General features: G+C 34.7%; 1 protein-coding gene across 1 annotated transcript in view; it reads left to right on the plus strand.

The window, feature by feature from the left end:
* Nucleotides 1-19,133, plus strand: part of LOC111052698 (mitogen-activated protein kinase kinase kinase 4) — a 46,560-nt gene that overhangs the window by 11,930 nt on the left and 15,497 nt on the right. Inside the window, exons 5-15 of the mRNA XM_039420513.1 lie at nucleotides 4,993-5,172; nucleotides 6,204-6,373; nucleotides 7,402-7,484; nucleotides 10,070-10,281; nucleotides 11,538-11,665; nucleotides 12,775-12,936; nucleotides 15,154-15,277; nucleotides 15,967-16,188; nucleotides 17,186-17,347; nucleotides 18,160-18,305; nucleotides 18,723-18,821. Coding sequence (XP_039276447.1) covers nucleotides 4,993-5,172; nucleotides 6,204-6,373; nucleotides 7,402-7,484; nucleotides 10,070-10,281; nucleotides 11,538-11,665; nucleotides 12,775-12,936; nucleotides 15,154-15,277; nucleotides 15,967-16,188; nucleotides 17,186-17,347; nucleotides 18,160-18,305; nucleotides 18,723-18,821 — 1,688 coding nt within the window. The remainder of the gene's footprint in view (nucleotides 1-4,992; nucleotides 5,173-6,203; nucleotides 6,374-7,401; nucleotides 7,485-10,069; nucleotides 10,282-11,537; nucleotides 11,666-12,774; nucleotides 12,937-15,153; nucleotides 15,278-15,966; nucleotides 16,189-17,185; nucleotides 17,348-18,159; nucleotides 18,306-18,722; nucleotides 18,822-19,133) is intronic.

The raw sequence follows: 19,133 nt of genomic DNA on the forward strand, positions 1-19,133 counted from the left end.
AATAAACAGTCAATGAATGTGAAATCGAGTAAGATTAATATGAAATCGACAATAGAAAAGAGCAAAACGTCAAAGGGCAACCCTGCTATTTTATATAATAATGTTAAATTTAGAAAAGGATCTTGCACAAGTAAAGGTGATATTACCTGGCGTTGCCTTGTCAAAAACTGTTCTGTATCGATAAAGACAAATAGCAGTGCATCTATTATTCGAGAAATTAATGGGTCGCATACACATGATAGTCTGGCTATATCATCTATTGAAACCGACGAGGAGTCGCTGCTATTATCTCCGTCTAATGTTGGCAAAGAGATCAATTTCAATGATTCTAATATTTGTGATAAGTCTCAAACAACCCATGAATCTGCCTTGGAGCTTGAGAATCTACAGTTGAGAGATAGGATAAAAGTTCTCGAGGAGCAATGGAGTGCGGCGATCAATCGTTCGATGGAGCTCGACTTTCGACTGATGGAGGTGTCGGCGAGTGAATCGCGAGTGCGGGCTGCGGGAGTTGAGAGTGAGGAGACGTCTTCTCGTGAGGCTACACTTATGGATCGGATTAGTCATTTTCTTAAAAATGAACTTCTGACTGATACGGATATGGACTGTTTTTGTAACTATTTGATTGATTCTTTTTCAGGTAAAAATTATGTTGTTCTACCAGCGATAACTAGCATGATAATTAATGATAAAAACGCAGATTTATCCTTCCTTAAGGAAATTGTCTATAAAAATGATATAATTGCTTTTGTGGTGAATGATAATCAGCCTTCCAGTACTAGGGATGGTTGGTGTGGTTCACATTGGAGCATTGTGCTGTTTGATAAAATTGGTAAGGTGTTTTTTAAGCTGGACTCAATGGGTGAACTCAATGATAAATATGCGGAGGCTCTGATAGGGAGAGTAAGTTCGATTTTTGATTCAGATAGGTTGGCTTATATACCTTGTCCTCGCCAGAACAACAACTATGATTGTGGAGTATTCGCCCTGTTTTTCCTTGAGGAAGTGTTCAAGTTTCGTGAAAAAAACAGTATAACTAATTTAACAGAGGGTCTCTCTTTTGATTCTAATTTTAATGCGGCCAATTATAGATGGAGGATTCTTTGTAATTTATGTCAGATACTGAAACCAAAAACAATGTCTAGCAAGTCGTTAGGATTACTAGAATGTAGAAATTCAGAAAATACTGTTCAGGGTACGGCACAAATTTGTAATGACATTCATAATAATTTCTCAGTTTCTAGACAGGTAAGAACTTCTAAAACTAAAAATAGTTCTGTTGAGAAGAAATTAACAAATACTGATCTTGGTAAGCGGAACAAAAATAAGATTAAAATTTTCAGTGACAGTCACGGTCGTGACCTGGTTCACTATCTCAACAGTGTGGATTCAGGCAAATCTAATTCAGTCAGTGGGTTATTATGCCGGGTGCAAAATTAAGCCCGATTGCCCGTAATGTTGAAAGTGATAGTGCTGATATGACCAGTGATGACCATGTTGTGCTAATGGGAGGGGCCAATGATGTATATTGCAACCAGTCTGCCAAATTTTTGAGAGGTCTGCTCACTGTTCTGCAGTTGTTGGTATTCACTAATGTTTTAGTATCTACAATTCCAGTCAGACATGACCTGCCTGACTGGTCTTGTGTTAATGTTGAAATTAGAAAAATAAATGGTAAAATAAAAAAATTGTGTGGGAAATTTAGTAATGTGAGGGTTATTGATATCTCAGACCTGCAAAGAGATATGTTTACCAGGCATGGCCTTCACCTAAATAGGAAAGGGAAGATGGCACTGGCTGATAAGATTGACAAATTAATGAAGTGTTCAGTTGATAATAGAAGAGTAATTGAACTAGGGTATGGAGAATGCTACTCGGAAAACTAATTGTTGGTCCTGTTGAAATCTTTCGCGATCTACCAATTTCTAAATGCAAAAAACAGGACCTTCAGAGAAATTTAATAGTATGGTCACTGAATATTCAATCCTTAAGAATGAAGCTTTTTGAACTGGAGGCTATTATAAATAAAAGGGAAGTTGAGGTAATCTGCCTGAGTGAGCACTGGCTAAGAGAGGAGGAAATTTGCTTCTATGTTCCTCAAAATTTTGTTTTGGCTAGCTTCTATTGTCGACGTTCTCCTTATGGGGGTTCTTCGATCTTAGTTAGAGAAGGGCTAGATTTTAAACACATTGACATATCATCTTATTGTTGTGAGACTAGTTGTGAGGCGTCAGCTATTAGGCTTAACAAATGGAATGCCCTAGTAATAAGTCTTTATCGTACTCCAAGCTCTAATTTTGAAGAGTTTATCACTAATTTAGAGCGGCTATTAACATTTGTTACCAATAGGATTAAAGGCTTCAAATACCTAATACTGGCAGGCGATTTCAATGTTGATATAATAAAAACCCTAGAACCTAGTACTCAACATTTCTTGAATTTGTTGAGATCATTCGATTTATATTGTGCAAACTCTTCTCCAACTAGGTTCAAATCATGTCTGGATAATGTAATTAGTAATGTTTCTGCTGCATACGTTCAAGTCTCTCAATTAGAACAGGGTTTGATATCGGACCATGCGGGTGTTTGTGTATCTTTTAATCTAGAAAATAAGCTATCATCTCCAAATAAGTGCAATGAAATTGATGAAAGCCCTGGAAAAACAATTTCTATCAGGTTATTTTCGGAGAAAAAGTTGGATAATTTGAAACAGTCTCTTGTGAATGTTTGTTGGAAAAAAGTTTACAAATCCAATAATAATGTAAATGAGGCAGCTGAAGCTCTTTTAAGTATTGTAGTGGAGTGTTTGAATAGCAGCTGTCCTAGATTGTCATTCGAAAGTAGAAGCAAGAAAAAATCTGTGACAAACTGGTACACACCTGAACTTGGAAAATTACACATTTTACTGTTGACATCCTACAGTAAATTTAAAAATACTTTAAATGAAGATGATAGAAAAATTTATAAGAATGTAAGAAAGCTTTACCGAAAAAAGTTGATAGAAGCCAAAATAATAAATAATAGTAAATTTATCGAAAAAGCAAACAATAAATGTAAAGCTGCATGGTCGATTGTAAAAAAAGAAACTTATACTGAAACCTTCAAGAAGCCAATTACAATCCCTCCTGACGTTTTGAATGAGCATTTTTCTAATATATCGAATACAATGCAAAATGAGGTTCAGGAACAAAGTGAAGCATCATTTTTAGAATTTTTGATCAAAGCTCCTAAATCGAAATATAACTTTAAATTGAAGACAGTGGATATGATTTCTGTTAAAGCAATTGTGAATAGAATGAGTAACTCCCGTAGTGAAGATTTCTATGGAGTTTCTAATTATTTAATTAAAGAGATAACTGACGTTATTCTGCTTCCCCTCACGTTTATTATAAACCTGATTATTGTCATGGGATGCTTCCCTGATTGTCTGAAGTTGTCCAAAGTCACACCTGTTCTAAAGAAAGGAGATCATAATGACCCTTCGAACTACAGACCGATTTCTCTCATACCTATTATCAGTAAAATTATAGAATTTTGCCTGCTTATACAATTATATGAATATTTCATGAATAACAGCTTATTGTATCCCTACCAGTATGGTTTCCGACCTAATCACTCCACAATTGATGCGGTTGAAAAAATTGTGGACCTAATCTTGCAATGCTTTGAGGAGAAATGTATGGTAGGATCCAGTCTAATAGACCTGAGCAAGGCCTTTGATTTGGTTTCGCATGAGATATTATGTAAAAAACTTGAATATTATGGTATTGTAGGCAAGGAGCTAAGTCTCCTAAGAAGTTATCTTCAGGGTAGGAAGCAAAGGGTTATCATAGATGGTAAATGTTCCAATTTCTTGAATATATATGCTGGTGTTCCACAAGGATCGGTACTTGGACCGTTTCTCTTTTTGGTATTTGTAAACGATTTTAGCTTCAATGTATCGGGTCTTTCCGTGATGTATGCTGATGACACCACCTTAATTCAGTCAGATGTGAGCATAGAAAATATCAATAAGAAGCTTGATGGATCTTTGGTACAAGCTAAAACATGGTATTCAACCAATAAGCTTAAGATAAATGAAGAGAAAACGGAGAAAATAATATTTCAATTGGGACACTCAGCAGGTCTTGACAAAGAAGTTTTGAAACCAGTGAAACTTTTGGGTATAATCTTGGATGCTAAACTCAATTGGGAGGAGCATGTTGATGGTCTATGTAAACGCTTAGCCAGAGTAGTATATCTTCTGAGGCGACTGAAAAATTCTGTAAGCTCTGATACAGTAATGATGACATATTATGGTCTTTTTCACTCTCATTTGGCTTATGGTGTTAGAATGTGGGGGAACTCGACAACACACAAGAGAGTCTTCATATGGCAAAAAAAAGCTATTAGGGCTATCCTAGACCTTCCCCAGAGAGAATCATGTAAGCCACACTTCATTAAACATGGTATTCTGACCTTGCCATCTTTATATATTCTATATAATGTTATGCATGTGAAAAAAAGATTACAGAACTTTCCCAGACACAGTGATTACCATACCTATAATACAAGGAATAAAGAAAACATTGTTACCCCTAAAATAAGACTGACCAAGAGTTTGAAAAGTCACATGTTTTTACAATTCGCTTTGTTTAATAAGTTGCCAGTAAATGTTAAAACCCTGCCTGTTAATAGATTTAAAAATGCAGTTAGTTTGATTTTAAAACAGAATGGTTACTATTCGGTCGACGAATATTTAAAATCATGATGATGTTTGGTGCTTTGAAATGTAGTAAATGTTAGTGTATAATCAGTAACAGTGTGGTTTTCCAGGTGTTTATCAAGTACCATACAAAAATAATAATAATTACAATAGCCTGCTTTTTTATAATATTTTATTTTAATTTGTTCAAACTATTAGTGTTTGTTCAGTTTTCTAAATCTGAATTAATTTTGATTGATCCGGTGAATCACATATTAGAAATCTCACGTGTTGTTTTTTGATTGCAGGTTGAAACGTGCAACAGGTTCTTGAGTTTAACGTCAAAACTGGTTGTGTCTAGAAACTTGGGCATAGCGGACGGCCGGTCGCTGCTTCCTCAGGAAGAATGCGTTCAGAATCGAGTCGAGTTCTATGAGACTTTTTCCAAGTTGATACAGATGGGAAATTGTGACACTATCAAGCGACAGGTGAGCTCAATTCTTCAAATTATCACGGCATTGAACTTGCAATTATCGAGAAATGAAATGCATCTCTCAATGACTAACTCATGATTAGTTATTCACATAAGGAGAGAATCATTTCAAAAAATCCTGTAGTCTCTGATAAAGCTATAAATATTTGTGTTGTGGTTAACAATACATACTAATAAAATGATTGAAATACTTGATTCAATTAAGTTATTATTAATTAAATTAATATTTTTAGATAATAATTAATTAGATTTGACTCTATGACTATTACTATTCGACAAACACTATTTTGTATTTGTAATCGGGAATACATTTTATACATCAATCGATGCGATTCATTCATTCTAGAATATAATCTAAATTACTTGAATGAAACTATTGAGAAAATAAGGTATTGGAAAAATCCGTTTGATTAATTAATTATGAGTAATGGCCTTGCCCATTAAAAATTCCAGTTTCATTTTCTCATTACAAGCGTTTAATGCTATAATAAATAACCAATTAATGTTATGAAAAATTGTAAACTATCTATCAATCTCAGCAGTCGAAGCAATATTTTTTGTTTATAACTCCAAATAACTCAATTATTGTTAACGATAATTCTTTTAGAATTTATTGAGATGTGAATCAAACGAGTTTCATATCATTTCTTTTGCCCACTTTTGAAAAAAAACGAATGTATTCTCGAGTTGGATGTTCTGAATTCAGTAAATTTTTATGGTATAACTTATCAATAATTTAGACTCAAAAATTCATCACAATACTTGAAATAGTACACCTATTTCAGATGGTTGTTGTTCAAATATGTGAACTATGATAATAAATCATTTAGATAATAAAATATAATAGATTGATCTGTTCTTAAAGGGTTATGTAATAGTTCTTTTATAGAATAATATTTTATTTTTTCAAATTTCGTTGAAACGTTGTAATAGATTTTCCATGGAATAACTTTTCATATTCTACTTTGTTGAATATCGTTGAAATGTTTTTGAATGAATTTTCTGTTTGATGGTGGAAATAAATAGATAGCTGCGATTAGCCAGGAAGATCACATTTGGCAGAACGAGTTGAATGATCTGATTTGGCTTGAGCTGCAGGCCTGGCACGCGGACCGCTCTCTGCAGGAACAAGATCACTTTCTCTGTCAGGCCAGAGAGGACATTCAGAATCTGCTACATGAAATCATGAGCTATAAGTGAGTTCATCATCTCCTTTCTTAATATCACAAAGAAAAGATAACATTAGAAGATGGTATAGGGCGTTTATGTTGCAAAGTTCACTGTTAACTGAAGCCGATTGTCCTCATAGTTATCTTTCGTGAAGCTAAGTGAAGCTGATACTCTCTCATACTGCTGTGCCGTTCTTACACTCTCACCAGGTCAAAACAATAAATAATAGACTGTAGTCGACAGTAATCGGCTTGAGTAGACAAAAAATCAGCTTGACTTTTTGTGTAGTTGAGAAGTTGATATTGTGGTAATTATTCATATTGAATGAAAAAGACTAAGAAATTGTCAAAAACCACAGATTTATTGATACTTAGAATGACCGATTTCGGTTTTACACCATTGTCAATCTCTGATAACCAGTTTATCAGAGATTGACTATGGTGTAATATTTTATTATGGTGTAGTCTTTTTCATTCAAATCAGCTTGAAATTTGGAACATAAACGACCTATACCATAGGATATCTTCTCATGCTATATTTTCTCTATGCTAATGTCTACAAATTAGATACTAACTTCTGTCAGATAGTATATTTAGAAATTACATACTAACTTATATTAGATAGTATATCTAGAAATTAGATACTAACTTCTATCAGATAGTATATTTAGATATTAGATACTAACTTCTATTAGATACTAAAATGAAATTAAAAATGTAATAAAAAGTGATTCATTTTTATAGGGCTACTCGATCAAAGCCTTCTCTGATTGGTTCTCGTGGCATTTGTTCATGATTAAAATTTAACAGGATTTTGTGCAACTGGGCCTAAGTCTCATAACGTGGAAGAGTTGTGTTTTGTAAATAACTGACATTAATAAAGTAGTATACGTTTCTGACTTTGATTGTCATTACTTTCCTCTGGTTTTGAATTTACTAGTTTGAGATTTTGATTAGAATTTTATCAAGTTTTGAATTGACTTTTGGGAGATGTTGATTGTCAACTCTTTGGATTAATAACAGCGAAACTTATGTGTTGAAATTTTTTCTGCAAGGTTCAAGAAACGAGCGGATCAATTGTCAGCAAGCAGTGCAGATAGTGGAATTCATTTTCCCAATGACGAACAGGATATTTCTGGTGAGCTATTCGCAGATACCTCTTCTTACTTGATTTTTGTTCCTAAATTTTAGTTCACGAAGATAAACGTTAATAATTCATTACATTTTCAAATTTAATTGTTGACGAACCCTATTGCAATTATTGATTTTGTTTAATGGCAAATAAACAATTCCACTTCTTATTGATACTGTACAAGAAGAAATTGCGGTAAATACCTAATAAGCGTAATGTGCTCTTTCATTGTCAACAATTATTATAATAATCATTGTTATATTTTTATGAATTTAAGTTTCTTCAATATTGAGTTCAAAATGATTCATGTTGAACTTGACTCATATTAATTAATGCTTATCATTTGCTTATATTATATTAATTTTTAAGAAGGTGAGTATTTTGAAAATAAATTGGAAAACAGTATCAAATATCCATATTTTCTCGAGGTGCTAGCTATATGCTACTAAACTCTAAGGGCCGGTTTCCGAGCTCGGGATCTATAAGTTCTGGATTTACAGAGTCCAGGACTAAATAATAAGCTCTCGGGTCTAAATTGACTTTCTGAGTCACGATTTTATCTTCTAAACTCCGGGTCTATTGAGTTCTCGACTTATTTGAGTCCAGGACTTCAACGCAGTAAACATGAGGGAAATTCACAATATTTTGCTGTTGTATTGTTGGCATTATAGCAAAATGAAAACAGCTGATTGCAGCGGTATATTTCATATGTGCATGCTCCAAACTATTTTGTAAAAATACGTTTCGATTTCTTTGTAGGCCTATTCAAAGCAAAACCTTTGAAAGATGAATGAATAAACATTTCATTCTACTTAATGCTATTATTGATCATTGATCCTAACCAGTGATTTTGGAATAAGAATGTCATTAGGCTATTGAGTTTGAAAACGTTTTTTTTTTTTTTTTTTTGAAACTGGAATAATAATTTATTATTATTGATTACTAACATTCAGATTGAAATATAAATTCCAAGGCAATCCTTGTATTATTTTTCTTGAACATTTTTAGTTTATGTCACATTCGTAAAATAAGGTTAGTTTTTTACGCATAATCCTGATACCATTTTATTGCAAAATAAACTTGCAAACTATAAATTATGAATTTAGATGGGCTAATCCAAATAATTTAGGTATTCCATGACATCTATTTGGCTTTCCATCTACTCCAAAACAATAACTGAATTGTGTTTGCTCAGTTAACTCTAGAACTTAAATTTAAACCCTACCACAGTCGAGGGTTTAAAATTACGTTTTAAGTTCTGGACTTAACGATTTTTGGTAAATCCTCGACTCGGAAAGAGGCGAGAATCTAATTCAAGTCCTGGACTTATAAGCCCTCCACTCAGAAGCGAAATTATAAACTCCAGGGTCTAATGTGATCTCTTAACTCCAGAGTCTATTCAAGTCCTCAACTACGTTAACGCTCTGACTCGGAAAGCCAATTTTCTGACTCCAGAGTTTAAAGCCAGTGAAAGTCTAGAACTTAGCTAAATCCCGAGCTCGGAAACCGCCCTAAATGTTTTTGAAATTTATTCCCCCTCCTGATTCCGATTTATGTGCAAAAAATTTCCTCTTTGACGATAATCTGTAATTGGATAAAACACATGAATATGTTCCAATGTTAGATATAGGTAATGCCTAGTTCACATCTAGGCCAGCGCTGGCAAACCACATAATACACACACTGGCGCTGGTCGACATTGGCCTTCATTGGGCCAACATGTAAATGCGGCATACCTGTGATTGTATTTATCATTAGCAGCTATCAGCAAGATATTCGTATTACCAAATATATTGGCTTTCAGTAATTCATCTAAAATTAAACATACTTAAAACGACTTGAATCTATCATTATTAACAGTATTATTAATATTTTTCTAAATGCCTAGACTATCAGTAATGCATGCATCTAAAATTAGACTCACTTTCTACTGACTCAAGACTGACTGACTGGGGTACAGTCTTAGCAAAAATATTGGTGTCGGTTGTTATATTTTCTGGCCCACACAATAATCAAATCAAATCAAGCTTTATTGTTTATATTAGCATAATAGATCAAAATACACTACATCAACAAATCATTCTATCAGATATAACTTACAATAATAAACTTGTTATTACCAAAAAACAATATACTCATACAAAAGAATAATTAATAATCTAGAGTATAAACTAATAATAATAATTAATAATACTCATGAATATTATATACCTTTTATTTCTATGACAATAAATACTTGCATGCAAGGGAAGCTTCCCTGTACGCATGGAGGAGCTGCTTCAATTTAAATATACTATTTCTAACAGGTTCAATTTGAATAATAATTTATCAATATTATAGAATGAGGTATCGTCAATAGAATGATTTAACTCAAACCATATCGTCAAAATATGCAAGAAATATCGTATTCATAGCAAGACATTTCATAAAATTACTCTGTATTCAACCATTATTCATGGTGACTGTCAAATTGAAATCTGCGTGACCATCCATTGAAATCCATTGGCTAGTTTGGTTAAATCCATTCAACAAATTGACGTAAATCGAACTCAGGTTTTGTATGAATTGAGGAGCTGGATGGTTTGTTGCAGATGCGGTGCTGCCGAATGGTGGCAACCCATGCACCGGCCTGTGTCTGAGCATGTCATGTCCCACGTGCTTCGAAGACCAGAACTGCGCCCTGCGAGACGTCGAGGCGATGCTCACGCGCCTCGAAGCGGCTGAGGCGCTTTATCCTTCCAGCAAATCGTTCGCCACTCAGCATCCTCTCTACTTGAGTGACAAATTCACTGCAAGAGTGAAGGTATTCAACAATTACTAAACTCATTATAGAATCACTAGAACCTTTTATTCTCTGTGATGAGGCGCTCTATCCTACTAGTAAATCGTTCACCACTCTGCATCCTCTCTACCTGAGTGACAAATTCACTGCAAGAGTGGAGGTACTTGACTTAACACTGACTTAACTCATATAGAATCACTAGACTCCTCACTATAAATAAGCTGAACTTATTAAGTTATATAGATTCACTAAAACCATCTTATTGTATTCGATGGCACGACTGGTCTCGGGTATTCATCCCATTATCAAGTGTTCAAATGAATTCAAGTGTCTGTGTAAAATCCTCAACTATCAAGTCGTCAATAAAAACAGACATTTGTTCTGTTTGAAGAAACATTATCGTTCATTCTATACTAATATCAATAACTTATTTAAACATCTCGAAATTTTATATGGATAATGAAATAAGAAATAAAATAGAGTCTTGTATGGAGTGGAATGTTGGCCCTTGAAATCACAACATATGAGTGGAGTAGGGGTAGTTGCAATGAAGTGCCCTAGAAGGACGGCTGGAAGAACATTGACAGAAGGATAAGAAGCGACCGGATCAGGGAGGAAATTGGAATGAAAGATTCAATTCAATTATTTATTGCCAAAATTTAACAACGTAACAATTCAAATGTTAATAAATCAAACACTTATCACAAGAAAATGAAATAAAATTAACTATCAAGAACTAAAAAACTAAAAAATATTGTTTCAGGCACCACCAGCAAAAGAAAAGTCTTTGACCACTGGTGGGAGTCGTCGTCGCAAAAATTCCGATTCAAAAAAAAAACTAACATTAACACAATACAAAATCAAGTTGGTGACAAGAAAAAACTATTTCATATCACAGCAAAAAACAGATATAAAAGAAGTTATAGATTACAAACAATTAGGATGGTGGGGTAATCTACAGAGGATGGATGATGAAAGAAAAGTCAAGCAGTATGCAAATATGGTTGTGCGTGGTAGAAGGAAGTTCCAGGTACTCAAATGATGAGCACATAAGAAGAGGAGAGGAGAGAGGGAAGACTGTAGGGAAAATGCGCAGGCTTGTCGTGGATCGGGACAACTGGAGGCGGTGGTCTGACGCTACCTCGACGCTGAGAGGCACGATTCAAATAGTTGGTAGATTATTCAATCCAGACTTTTAAATATAAAGTTCTGTAAAATGCTATTATTTACCAGTAGAAATGACTCTTTGATTCCATTATTTTCCATTTTTGTTATAGGCTATGTGCTTATGGTACAACATGACTAAACATCATCGCTTGAAACTTCTTATTCTAGTACGACATTTACTCAGTCATGCGGCCAGGAAGAATTTCAGGGCAGATTCAAAAACTCCTTCAGAAGAAGGGTGAGTATATTCATCAGACGAAGATAGAATATTCTGTATTAAAACTTACTCGAATCAGTTTTCAGTTTATCTCATGATAGTTTCATTGTTGATAGGAGGAAGAAAGTGGTAACATTACCCAAGCTGAATGCTCAAACCATATCTGGAATAGCGGTATCAAAGCTGGTATCTCAAGCAAACTTAGCTTTGCTGCTCTGATTTCATGTATATAGTGAGGTCCACGTTATAATGGCAGTGTTTGATTAGCAATGGTATTGCTATCCTTGTCTATCATTCAACAAAGCGAATAGCGCTATCTCTTTCTCGCTTTGCTCTGTTGCCAGATCGTCTTTTAACAATGTATAATTGAGGACCTCACTATAGTATCAAAGTAACTCTGACTGTCGATTTATCAAGGTTGAAATTTATACAATATTATGACATCATTGGCTGTCAAGTCGTTTGTGAATTAAACAATAGTCTAATACGAGGCAGGTTTGTAAAGTGTACTAGGCTCTCACAGCCGAAGGAATTTTTTTCTCATTTTTTTCAGTTTTGGCTACTTGGACGTGTTGTCTGATTTTATGAACCTCCCTTGTACCCTCGCAGGTTCGTGAATCTATGCATTTTTAAAGGCACCTGAGCTGTGTTCTCTATTATGTGAGGCTTCTGTTCTCTTTGAAAATCTACTGTTGATAATTCTCAGTCTATGAGTTGATTCAATCAATTTGAATCAAGATATAAACATATTAACATCATAACATACCGGTACTACATGATTCGTTGTAATTCTTAATGAATTTTCGATTATAATAATTTTACTCTATAGATTCAACTTGAGTAAATGATGTGAAACCTTCGTTTAGAAATATACTGAAACTGATGATGAATGATCAACTCAGTTTCTATCATTATATCAGTTTTAATACTTCTCTCATTTTTTTCACTAAACCTCCTTTACCTTCTATAATAAACCTTTCTATCATTATATCAGTTTTAATAATGCTTCTTAAACCTTTTGTTTACTAAACCGTCGTTAAGTAATCTTACTGGAACTGATGATGAATGATTAACTCAGTTTCTATCAAAATATCAGATTTAATATTGCTTCTTTCCTTTTTTGTTTACAGTCAACTTGAAGAAAACGATTTCAAATTCATCAACTATGATAACGATGACGTGGATGAATGGAAGTCGTGGCTGGATACCAATCTTTACAACATTGAACCGGTCGGAAAATTTTGTCGTTATGCGCAGCAGATCGATGGCAATTTCTCTCGAGTTTACATCAGGTATTTGAATTTTCCTAAACTATCAATTGTATTTTCAATATTTTATAAATTTTCAATTTTTTCCACTTTGAATGAAAAAAATGGTTACATTGGGCCTTGCTTGTTAAACCATTTTCATAGTCAAGTTGGTATTGAAATGATCGTTCATCGAAAATTTAGACGTCTGTTTATTGGATATGTGAGATTATGATAAATACTGAATAGAGTGAAGAATCTACGTTACTTCTGAAACGACATGATTATACTTCAAGGTCTATGGCTCGTATTAGACTAGGCAACCAGAAGGCGTCACCGGTTACTGTACAGGCAGCCAGCCACGTCGCCATGAGTGAGTTATCACCAGTAAACCTACTGCTTTACTTACTTGAAGTAATTTTTTTACTTACCTTAAGTAATGTCAAGTTTCTCTTCTGGCGAAATACATTTCCTCATTCTGGTGTTTGTTCCAGTTATGTCTATCTTTATTAGTGAAAGCAGTTCACAAAAGGAGGATTTTGACATTCTCATGTATGTAATTGAAAAACTTGTTTACATCATTACAAAGTTTGTCAAAAAGTGTATAAACAGTCCTTTTGTTTCTCTAAAGGTGCGTACAGATATACGCGCCGCGAACATGAGCAATTCACTTTTCATCAGCCGACTATATCTGTATTTTTACAGAAACGGTAAGATACAGATATAAAAAGCTTGGCATCAGCTGATTAAAAGTGAATTGCTCATGTTCGCGGCGCGTAAATCTGTACGCACCTTTAGGGATGATATCGAATTCACGTGCATTTTCCTTGCCCGTCTCTTGCTTTTCTTTGACAAAAGAAGCAGCGTATTTTTTCATTTTCAGACATTACAACCGCTTACTACACTAGTATCAAACAATGTGAACTCGCAGAACACAAAAATACAGTCGTGATGACGCAAAAGTTGTGACTGTGTGTAATAGGTGCCATTCGATTCAATACCCAGCAATAATCTTGGTCACCCAGCGGTGATTCGTCTGGTTACGGGGCAGAGTAGCCAGTCAGTCAACAAACGCTGGATACGCAGCCGGTTTGTTTATTGTTTTTGAAGGGACGGATTCAAGGAACCAAAGGATCCAAGGTTCAAAGAACCCCACACTTCAACCGAAGCTTATTGTGTTCCCAAGTAGTATGTTAGTTAGGCAAACCAATACCTGTGTTCTTTACAAGAACCAGGAGTTTTCCCAATACTAACATCCCATTCATCACCCGGTTGTTGTTGCAATCCAATGTGATATGCTTGGCAGTCTCTTCAGACTAATTAGTCCTCGTGACCTACGTGAGTTCCACTCCTGGTCTTTTTTTAGGTCCTTCCGCTGAGAGAGGGGACGCCAAACTGCCTCTAGGGCGCCCGGTGCCCGGCCACCCTCGACTCAGCCTCTTGACCCACATTTGTGCCTGGAGTTTCACCCATCTCTGGACTCTTGGGTCTTTCTTTTTGCACCACCGAAACTCTGCAGGGTCAGAAGCCTCACCTCTCCCAAGAAGTTTTGCCTGAATGGCCGCCCTTCTCTGAGAAGTAGAGAGTTTTGGTCTCTCCACCCACAAACTCGTGACCAACGTGAGTTCCACTCCTGGCTTCTTTTTAGGTCCTTCCGCTGAAGGAGGGGTCGCCAAATTGCCTCTAGGGCATCTGACCACCCACGACTTAGTCTCTTGACCTATATTTGTGCCTGGAGTTTCACCCATCTCTGGTCTCTTGGGTTTTTCTTTTTTCACCTCCGAAACTGCCCTGATGGGGCAGATCCCGTGGGTTTGAAGGCAAGGCAGCTTCTTGAGTTGCCTTGAGGTCCATTTTAGTCGCCTCCTACGACAAGCATGGATACTGTGGGTGAATTCTGGTTTTCAACACATTCTTGAGTACGATGATCGACTCAAAGCTCCCCCAACCCACAGGGGGCTCGCAGCCGGTTACTGTAATGTAATGTAATAAGCGTTATAAGAACTAGTGCCTAGCAACTAGTCGGATTACGCTAGCGGTGACGCAGCCCGTTACCTAGTCTAATACAGGGTCTATATCATAGTAATTCTGAGTAAACTATCATAAATTCATATACTTATATTGTTTACTATTTTGGAAGAATTTCCCAACAAAGAAATAAGTAAAGTTCAAAGCTTAGCTCTCTGAGGTAAGCTTGAGAATAACTTAGACATAGTTAGAAATTTCTCATTTGAATCAATTATTTGTTTGTTGTTTTTTTAGGAAATATATAGAAGACGTATTGAAAGTTCGTGGATTACGTAAAGCGTTGCACTTTCTTGAGAAACTTCATCTATCTGTGCTGCGGAAAGCAAAATTTACTCTCCAGAAACCAGCCGATGAAGAAGTGAGTAAAAAAGTACTACTTTTCCATGTGTTTCAATTTCAGCCATATTGAAAAATGTATGATTCATCTTCCCTCAATAGTTTATTTTATTTTCATCTGAAATTGCTCTCATGAGTTGAAACATGTAATGCTCCACTTAATTAAATATAAAGTGTAAATTTATAATTATTATTAAACGAAAATCCAAATTCAATGCTGTAAATCTCCCCGTAGACTTCTGCTACTGCAAATATTGACAATAATAGCTAGTTAATAGCTAGATGAAAATTCGATAAGAGTTACTATCCAAAAATTATTTGCCAGCCCGGGAATCGAACCCGGTACCTCCTAATTGCTAGTCAGGTATGCTCACCCTTACACCAAACTGACAATTTCTGGATATCAGCGCTAATTTTATACGAAAACATAGTGGCCAGCTAGTCTACAGATGGAAATAAATGAGAAATGATTTTCTCAATATAAATCAGCGCTAATTTTATACGAAGCCATAGCGGCCAGCTAGTCTACAGATGGAAATAAATGAGAAATGATTTTTTCAATATAAATAATTGGTATGATTGATTTGTTCTTGACCTTGTTACTGATAAATCATGAAATGCGATTAGTATTGTTTTTAGGGTTTTGGATAGTGCTAAAGATATGTTTCTGAAGAAAATCAATATCAATAATAGAAATTACTGATTGAACAGATATTTTCTGGAGACGCAGATTTGGTAGACATGGATGAAGAGGAAGTGAGAGAGTTGAAACAGTTTGGATGTTGGAGTGAGGAGGCGTTGGCTCTGAATCTCCCCTCCTATCGGTCAGCCTTCCTGTTTGTATCACGGGTCCCATTAGATGTCATTCATGAGTTTCTCTCGTTGAGATTGGAAACAAAACCTGAAAAGCCGTCGCCTATGTCAATTCGGCAGGTACGCATACTCAAATATCTATTTTTCATTTCATAAATCATTCATTCATCTTTGAATTCAATAATATATTCATATTATATAGAATCACTAGTACCCTCTTTGATGACACGATTGGTTTCGGCAATCGCGCTATTATCCGAGCCCATCAAAGAAAATAGAAGGGCAGTAGTGATCCCATTTAATAGATCTATCAAGTATTCCTGGAAATATAAATTAAAATATTTAGTTTCTTAGGTTAGAAGTAGATCAGATTCCTATTATTTCAACATAGAAACCATCTTATACCAAATGAAATCTTGATATTCACCAAGGTAATCAATAAAATATTAATAATATTAAAAATGATTGCTCACCAGAAGGAGAAACATTATTTCAATAATTCATATTCTCAAAGTGCAATTGATACATAAAGAATGATATTCAATTATGAAAAAGTTGAAAATTTGGCCAATGACAGAACTCGACCTTGATTGGTCAACTGTTAACTGACATCCGTAGGGCTTCTCCCAAAATGAAAAATGGTGGTTGAGCTGGACTGTCATTGGCCGAGACTAGACACGCTCAAGTAGTGTCTAGTCTCGGCCAATGACAGTCCAGCTCAATCTTCATTGGTCAACAGCTAACGGCTAATCGTAGGGCTTCACCCACACTACATATTCTGCTTCTCTATATTTGAGTTTTCAGTTTACTAGAGATTAATATTTATGTAACAACAGGAACTAGTATCTCAAAATTGTTTTAATAGATCAGTGGCTTTGACAATCTCATATCGTTTTCATTGAGTCTGGATATCGACTACAGCTTCGCCAAAAACACAGAACGTTAAAATAATTCAATTTATAGAAGTGATGAATTTAATTTTATATTCCTGCCTAACAGTCTGGTGATGATATCAGTTGGAGTTCTCTGGTACTTTAGAATGCGTTTCGGCGATAGTTTTCCAAATTTTAATGGAAAAATATTACCTAATGAAAAAGTGTATATATTTATTTTACAGCTTATAAAAGAATTGAAAGAGGGCCTACGTCTTGCCGTTCTTCATAGACAGAGATATCAATACCATATTTACGCTGCTCTCTCGGAGCCCAGTGATATGGCCGAAGATTATATGAAGGAGCACATCGATAGTTTTGATGCCACTGTGCAGAATGTATTAGAGGTATGTACACATTACTCACAATTTTATGAGTGCAATATGTATTGAATAAGATTATCAAAAAATTGTACATTCTGCGGAACTCATTCCTATAATTCTTTACAGTTTTCAGGAATTGTTGGGAAATTATATTCATTTGCGGCTCATTTCAGTCATTTGTACAAGAATCTCTTGAATAGCAGAAACATTTTTTGAATATAATTTCCATTTTCAAAGTTCAATCGACACAAGGAATAAAATTCGAGTGGTTTTTAAAAAATTGTTTTGACTGCAAATTCCTACAAAATTGATTAAATTCCTGTAAATTTGTAAGTCATTTTATAATGAAATCTAGAGCTCATGTGGGGAAAATTTATTTAGTTATGTTCTAGCTAGTGATAATTTATGATGTGATCGGTTAACATGTGATCGGTTAACATCTGTAGGTTATTCATAACCTTACTTTAGAAAATGCATAATAATGTACGAAATGAAGATGTTCATGGCTATTTTCTTCTTCCTCTATAACTCTATATTATTGTATTGATTGATAAAAAATGAGTACCGGAGATGAGTATCTACTTTGTGTAAATAACATTTAGGTCGAGGGTTTTGAAAATAATACAAAAATTATAGCTATGGCGCAAATTCTATATATTTTTCAAATTATAGGATTTTGCGTACTGTGTACGTCTAGTCCTATCAGCGATGGTCTTCATTGAATTCAGAAAAATACAGTATATTGTAGATTGTAGGTGCAATAATTTATGGTGTTAATAGCTACTGTATATGGCTGTATCTACTCAATAACTTGCATGTCTTCGCTCTTTGAACAGCTTTATCTGGATTACCTGCAACAATGGGTACAGTTTGTACAAGAAGAACGAGTGCAAAAAAATATTTTGGAAGAAGAATGGGGCTTCGCCATGCAAAGCTGCAACCACATACCTGGAGGCCATGCTCTTGTTGGGAGTAGTTTTTGGTGAGCTCTAATAAATCAATTTAATCAATCATCTATTAATCTACATTATGTGTTTTCATCAAGTCTTCGCATTTTAAAAATTAAACTCCACTGTTTTTTGGTGAGTTTTAATAAACAATTATCAACTAATCTCTATTATATCTATGTATAGTCTCAGAATTCAATTTTTTTTATTTGTTCTTTATTCATTCATACAATAAGTACATCATCAAAATGATAGGGAGAGAAAAAATAAGGTAATTTTGTGCTATTCCTCTCCCAAATTTAGAAAAGGTTACACATTATAGATTATTATTATAAATAAAAACACGTATAGATTATACAATAGATAACTAACTGCAACTCAAATGTTTAACTGTGGTATAATAATATAACGGTACCCTTTTAAGTCATGTCTTGATCTTTTATTTTTTTTAGCCGAATGGCGAGTTCAATGATGAAATGCATCAGCCACACAATGCAATCGAAGAGTCAGGATCAGATTCAGATCATCAATATTGAGTGTGAATACAACAAGTAAGACAAAATGTTTTTATACGTTTCAATTACCATTTTCCGAGTCCATCACGCCAATCTACATTGAGGTCCACTTTTAATTTAGTGTTCAGGATCTCTTAATTTAAGTTAAACAAATATATTTTTGAGGAACTCAGGGGACAAACCATTTTAAAATGTTGAATAATTTTCCAACTGTGCGTTTGAAAAGTGATGATTCAGCTTCTCTTTCATTTATTTATTCAACTTCCAACGGTACACCACCAATTTTACAAAGGAAAATAACAATAGAAGAACATATACAAGCAATACAATCTTAAAGCGGCAAATGTA

The sequence above is a fragment of the Nilaparvata lugens genome, chromosome 2 (assembly GCF_014356525.2).
Source record: "Nilaparvata lugens isolate BPH chromosome 2, ASM1435652v1, whole genome shotgun sequence".
In the NCBI taxonomy this organism is placed as follows: Eukaryota; Metazoa; Arthropoda; class Insecta; order Hemiptera; family Delphacidae; genus Nilaparvata; species Nilaparvata lugens.